General features: G+C 42.4%; 1 protein-coding gene across 1 annotated transcript in view; it reads left to right on the top strand.

The window, feature by feature from the left end:
- MCC (mutated in colorectal cancers) overlaps positions 1 to 6,972 on the top strand; it is a 402,058-nt gene that overhangs the window by 339,693 nt on the left and 55,393 nt on the right. Inside the window, exon 12 of the mRNA XM_006875517.1 lies at positions 3,045 to 3,228. Coding sequence (XP_006875579.1) covers positions 3,045 to 3,228 — 184 coding nt within the window. The remainder of the gene's footprint in view (positions 1 to 3,044; positions 3,229 to 6,972) is intronic.

Here is a 6,972-nt window from a genome sequence, read left to right as displayed (position 1 = left end):
TGAAACCCTACACAGGGTCACTATGAGTCAGAACAAACTTGATGGCACACAACCACCACCATATATAGTTGTAGTTAAGTGCCGTTGAGTCGATTCTGACACATAGCAACCATGTATAGGATTTCCAAGTAGCTACTGGTGTGTGTATGTGTGTATATATATATATATATCTATATAATGAAAGATGATCAATTACAGAAGAAAACTCAATCTTCTTATTTCCAGGTTGCCTCAGAGGAATATCTTAAATTGTCCCATCTTGAAAAAGTACCTTTTATTAGCTTTGTACCAACTCAGCACAGTTAACATGGTAGAAACTAAAAAGGCTTAAATAAATCTGCATTACAAATCTTTAAAATCAATAATAAAATGTATTTGCCTAATACTCTGTAACTCATGTATATATTTATGAGATGAGTCAGTGAATAAGAAGTATGCCTACTTCAATGTAGAATTCAAAGAGCAGTCACTTAGTGAAATGTAAAATCCCTTCTTAATGGAAAGAAGAAAGGCATGAAGGTGGTCAGAGAAACAGATTGTGGGAGATCCTGAGAACCTTAGTCTACAGGATATGCCCACCCCATTGCTTCCCCACTCTTTATAGAGCTGAATTGTTTAAGCAGGGTTGGCTTAATTTTTTTGAAGTACCTTTGTCCTACTAAAGGGGCCTGATTGGCACAAATGATCTGCATACTCCCATAGACACTTGCAGCATTGGAAAACCTTTACAGGATTGCTTTGAATCAAAATGGACTTGATGGTAGTGAGTTGGGTTTGGGGTTTACTACAATTAAAGGTATGAGTCCTGGTGTGGCACTGTAGGATTAGCACTAGACTGCTAACTGCAAGGTTGGCAGTTCAAACCCACCAGTCACTCTGCAAGAGAATGATGAGGATTTCTGCTCCAATAAAGGAGCTCAGGTAGCGTAGAGGTTAAGAATTGGCTGCGAACCGCAAGGTCAGTAGTTCGAAGCTGTTCCGTGGGAGAAAGATGAGGCTTTCTGCTCCTGTAAAGATTTACAGCCTCGGAAACCCTATACAGGGTCGCTATGAGTTGGAACCTATTCCACAGCACATAACAACAACAACAAAGATGTATAGTCTGGAAACCCTATACTGGGTCTCTGTGAGTCAGAATCAGCTCAATGGCAGTGAATGAGTGAGTAAATCTCAAAGGGGTGGTTCAAACCTACCCAGAAGGACCATGGAAGAAAGGACCAACAATCTGCTAAAGATCACAGTCAAGAAAACCCAACAGAGCTGTTCTAGTCTGTAACATATGATAGAGCCATGAGTCAGATTGATTCAACAACAAAAGGCTTTGTTTAGCTGGCAGAAGCCAGTAAGTTGCCACTTGGCCCCAGCATGCCATGTAGTTGCACAGCAGAGCAAGTATTAGTTTGTGAGTTTTACCTACCCTATCAGTTACTGTGACACTGTGGGTTAGGCATTGAGCTGCTAACTGCAAGTTTGATGGTTCAGACCCATGGGAGAAAGATGAGGCTTTCTATTCCTACATAGATTTACAGTCTCAGAAATCCTGTATAGGGTCACTATAAGTCAGAATCAACTTGGTGGCAGTGGGTTTGGCTTTTTTTTTTTTTTTTTTTAATCAGTTACTGTGGTTTTCTCCTTTGTTTCTTGCCCATTCCACAAGCATTCATTGTGTTCATTCTAGATGACTTAAGCCAGTGGTTTTCAAACTGTGCCTTGCAAAGTTGGAAGAGTTTCTTTGGACCTCAGCAATGGAGTTGGATAGTGGGGAAGCTAAATGTATCCTCCCCGAACCTGTCTGCATCAACCAGTTCCATATTTACCAATTGTGCATTCAGTTTCTGCATGAGATTTCACTTGAACATATTTGAGAAAGCATGCATTTAGAGTAGCAACCTGGTGACTGTGTGGCTGGTGCCGTTTTTAAGACACAGCAGGAATGTGGGCAATAAAGTCACTGTTGGTTTCTGAGCCGGTATCCCAAACCGACTGCCATCAAATCAATTCTGACTCACTGCAACCCCATATAGACTTTCCAAGACTATAAATCTTTATGAGAGCAGATAGCCTCATCTTTTTCCAACAAAGTGACTGTTAAATTTGAACCACCAACCTTGCAATTGGCAGCCCAGTGTCTAAACCACAGCACTGCAAGGACAGAAAATCTGGAGGCAATCTAAAGTTCTCTGTCTCTTTAAAATGTTTTGCTTTTTAGAGTAGTTTTAGGTTTACAGAAAAATTGGGCAAAGTGCAAAGAGTTCCCATATGTGCCCTCTCTCCCCAGGACACTCCCCCTATTATTAGCATCTTACACTACTGTGGTACATTTGTTACACTTTATGAGCCAACATGGATCCATTATTTTAAACTAAAGTCGATAGTTTACATTGACTTCGCTCATTGGGTTGTATAGTGCTATGGTTTCAGGTAATACAGAATTCCACATATCCACCATTATGTTATCATACAAAATGACTTCTCTGCCCTGAAAATGTCTTGTGCTCTACCTATTCATCCCTTAAAAAAGACCAGTGACTGCCTAGATTTCAGGGAGGAGGGAAGGATAAAGTTCTGATTTTAACCATTACTTTTTGTCTCTCTCACCTATACAACGCTCTGGTCAAAGCTAAAAATGGGTGGAGATATGACAGTTTTCCCCTGATTTCTCTCTCTCCTTATTCACAAAGAAGTGCCACCACCAGAAGAATGGCCAAATGGTAGACTTGTGACCAAGTGGGAGGAGAAGCTAGGAGCCTGGATAATTAGAAAATCCCAGCATATTTCAGAACTGAAAACAGACCTCAGAGATCACATCAGCCAACCCCTTCATTTGTAGATGAGGAAAGTAAATCCCAGGCCAGAGAAATGCCTTCCCAAATACAACTAGTAAATGACAGAGCCACGTCCAGAGCACAGCTCTCCTTGCTAGCTGTCCAGTGCTGTGGCTTCTCCACCGTACCTTCTCTGTCTTGGGTTGCTGATTACCAAGCTCTCTCCCAGATTTGTATTTTCCAGACCTGTGTTGACTAATTGGCTTCTCTGCAATGCAGGGGACCAGTCAGGGGATGAAAACATCACTCAGATGCTCAAGCGGGCTCATGACTGCCGGAAGACGGCAGAGAATGCCGCCAAAGCCCTGCTCATGAAGCTTGATGGCAGCTGCGGGGGCACCTTTGCTGTGGCCGTCTGTAGCGTGCAGCCCTGGGAGAGCCTCTCCTCCAACAGCCACACCAGGTAATTCCAGCCTCCTGCCCGCCAGGTGATGGGCATTGAGACGATACGCAGTGGTCCATCTCTCAGGACTGCCTGGCATGGGTAAGGGCAGAATTCTCCTCAGGCCTGCAGTCTGCACTATCCAAAGAGTCAGAGAAACTGAATGGGAAAGCTGGGAAGGGCTTGCTTGTTTTGTCCACATGAAAATTACAGCCCAGAGAGAAGGGGTAGAGATGGAACCCAAACCTACCCTTCTTTCTGCTTTTCTTTCTTCCAAATTGTTTCATTCATATTTTTATTATTTTAGTAAAAATACCTATAACAAACCCTTCGCTCTGGTAGCGTAGTGGTTACGAATTGGGCTGCAGTCCTTAAGGTCAGCGGTTCAAAACTACCAGCTGCCCCCGCGGGAGAAAGATGAGGCTTTCTATTCCCGTAAAGATTTACACCCTCGGAAACCCTATACAGGGTCGCTATGGGTCGGAACCAACTCGATGGCACATAACAACAACAACAACAACCTATAACAAAACATTTGCCAACTCATCAGCTTTTACTTGTACAATTCAGTGAACCTAATTACATTTAGCATGTTGTTTTATAAACAGCACCACTATCCTTTTCTAAAGGCTTCCTCCTCTGGTATAGAGACTAAGTGTCCTCTAAGCAGTAACTCCTCTTTCTCCCCTCCCTCCCACCTCTGGTAACTCCTAATGAGATGCGGCTTTTATATATTTGCCTATCTCGTTATCAGTGACATCATGTAGTATTTGTCCTTTTATATGACTGACTTATTTCACTCAGCATAATGTTTTCAAGGTTCATCCGTGGTCACCCTTTTTTAATTCCTGATTTCCAGGAAGGTAGCTGCAAAGGATCTGTAGTGGCATCATAGTTAAGTGCTCAGCTGCTCAACAAAAGGTTGGTGGTTTGAGCCCACCAGTCATTCCATGGTAGAAAGAGATGGCAGTTTGTTGCCATAAAGATTACAGCCTTGGAAACCCTATGGAGCAGTTTTACTCTGTGTCATACAGTTGCTGTGAGTCAATGACATTGGGGTTTGGTTTTGGTTTTGCTTTTTACAATAGCTGTAAGTGGTCCCTAAGTACCCAAGCCCAGACTGTTGCATCCTATTTCCAGGCTCCACTCTCCCTTCCTCTGTGCTTCAGTCCTTCGTGACCATTTCTCAACAACAGCCTCATCTCCTGTTGCTTTTGTGTCATAGAGTGATCCCATAGTCACAGCATATGCCTAGCAGACACTTAATCATGAACCTGAGTTCAAGTTCACTGTTTGAGAATCTAGAAAACTAAATTGATTTGAAAATGATGTAAGGAAGACAGTGAAGATTTTGCTAAGCATAAATTGCCAAAGCCATTTCATTCTTTGGGGGTGGCAGGTGGGTGGTGGTGAATAGAGATGTTAAAATATTAAGTCTTCTCCAATTGTCTTTTCCCTTTTTCCACTGAAGCCCTAAAAGCATAACTATCTTCCCTTTATATACCCGTTCCCAGTCTAGAAAGTACTTTGTTAGAGACTGCTTATTTTTTCCCAAAAAATCATGTACTTAGTTTCATTACAATAATCGCAATCCCCTCCGTGTATCATCAGTTAACAGTATTTCCCACTTTTCTCTTTTTTTCTCTGTCTTCCCTCCCACACATGGTAATCAGCATAGAATGTTTAAAGCAAGAAAACCTTTTCTTACCTTTCTTACAGCAGTGTGTTAGAGATTCCTATGTGAAACAGGAAAAATAACTCACCCAGTTTTCACAGGTGAGAAAAACTTGTAAGTGGCTTGTCTAAGGTCACATGCCTGCTAAAAACCAGCCTTCTGACTTGGACTTGAGCACCAAATGCATTGTTCCTTCCACTATCCCACGTTGGGTCTCATGCCAATAAAAAACAATGTCAACTTGCAGACAATTCTGGTGTGGCACTGTGGATCAGCACTGGATTGCAAACCACAAAGTCAACAATTCACTACCAGCTGCTCTTTGGAAACCCTACGCAAGGTCGCTGTGAGTCGAAACCGACTCGACAGCAGGTAACAACAATAATAGCTTGCAGATTATGTGACCAGAACCCCTTAAAAATAAATTCTATCTCAAGAGCTACAGGAGAAATACTGGTATTTTCTTCATGGTGAAGAGCAACTTAACGCTCCCCCTACTCTTTCCTGACTGACAGGACTCAGCCCCCCACTTCAGTGCATCCACTTACTTGTCTTGGACCTGGTGCCCCAGGAAAGGGGACGTTCCCAAACACACAAGGGAATTATTTCCTCTTGAGTTCAGCAACAGTTGTCTTATTCAGTAAAGCACAGATTATGATTTATTTTTTCTCATGACCAAATTCTTCTGTGTAAGTACAGAAAGCAGATATTTTCTTGATGACTTTTCCAGATGTGTATCATCCATAATATCCATGTTCATTTAAAACAGAAATGGGGCTGTAACATTGTCTGATATTTTTCTCTTGCACTAGTGAACATCAGGATGAGGTTGACAGGAAATAATACAGTACCGGTAGCTTATAAAGTCTCTGTTCCAGGTCTTTTACTCATACCTTTCCATCCTCCCCACAAATGATTCTGTTACTTTAATCTGAATCAGAGACTAATTTGGGACCAGACAGGAGCAGGGACATTTTGTCGCCATCTATTTAGCAGAGACTCTGGTTTTGAATATTTGTTAGTAAAGTTTCAAGCCCGCAGGTTTATGAACATCAGATTTATGGACAACTAATACTTACCTCTGGTAGCGTAGTGGTTACGAGTTGGGCTGCCAACCTCAAGGTCAGAAGTTTGAAACTACCATTGGTTCTGCAGGAGAAAGATGAAGTGTTCTGCTCCCGTAAAGATTTATAGCCTCGGAAGCCCTGTACTGGGCCACTATGAGTCAGAACCAACTCCACGGTACTGAACAACAACAATACTTATCCTTTGTTGTTGTTGCTGTTAACGGCTGTCAAATTGGTTGCAACTCATGGTGACCCTGTGTAGTGTTTCCAAGGAGCATCTGGTGAATTTGAACACCCAACCTTGTGGTTCAAACCAACCTTGCAGTCTAGTGCATTATTCCACATCAGGCTTCACACTTACCCTTTAATGTTACATAAATTTGCCCTCACTTTGAAATGACTGACCCAACCCCTACTCAAAACAAATTCTTCATCACAGTCACCTTCATTTGCTGCTGTGTAGTATTCAACTTATTGAATAGACTGCGAGGCTTTTCTTGCACTAAAGTGAGTCTAAATAAGTACCATATGCACCTATTCTGCTTTACATACAAATTCCACTTAAAGACACATGTGGGAGCAGATCTCATTTATAACCTGGAGGTGGTCTGGCCTTTGCACGTAAGATGTTGTTGTTTTTAAGTGCTGTCAAGTCGGTTCTGACCCATAGCAATCCTGTCTAGGATTTCCGAGCAACAGCTGGTGAGCTCGAACCACCGACCTTGCAGTTCAAATGGCTTTGCAGTCTGGCGCATTAACCCACAGCGCCACACCAGAACTCTTTGCATGTATAAAATAACCCTTGTTTTTGTCAGTTTCCTTAGAGAAATTTAATTTTTCCAATGTCTCTCTGCAATTTCAGATGACAGCCTCACTACCGCTGCCACACTTGAGTCCATCAATGATGCCACCTGGCTGATCCATCTCGTTGGGGGTCTTCCTCTTTTTCTCTGACCTTTCACCCTACCCAGCATGACATCCTTCTCCAGCGATTGTTTCCTCCGGACAATATGTCCAAAGTAG

This window comes from Chrysochloris asiatica, unplaced genomic scaffold, assembly GCF_000296735.1.
Source record: "Chrysochloris asiatica unplaced genomic scaffold, ChrAsi1.0 scaffold00330, whole genome shotgun sequence".
Classification (NCBI taxonomy): domain Eukaryota; kingdom Metazoa; phylum Chordata; class Mammalia; order Afrosoricida; family Chrysochloridae; genus Chrysochloris; species Chrysochloris asiatica.
This window is presented reverse-complemented; position numbering and strand designations above follow the sequence as displayed.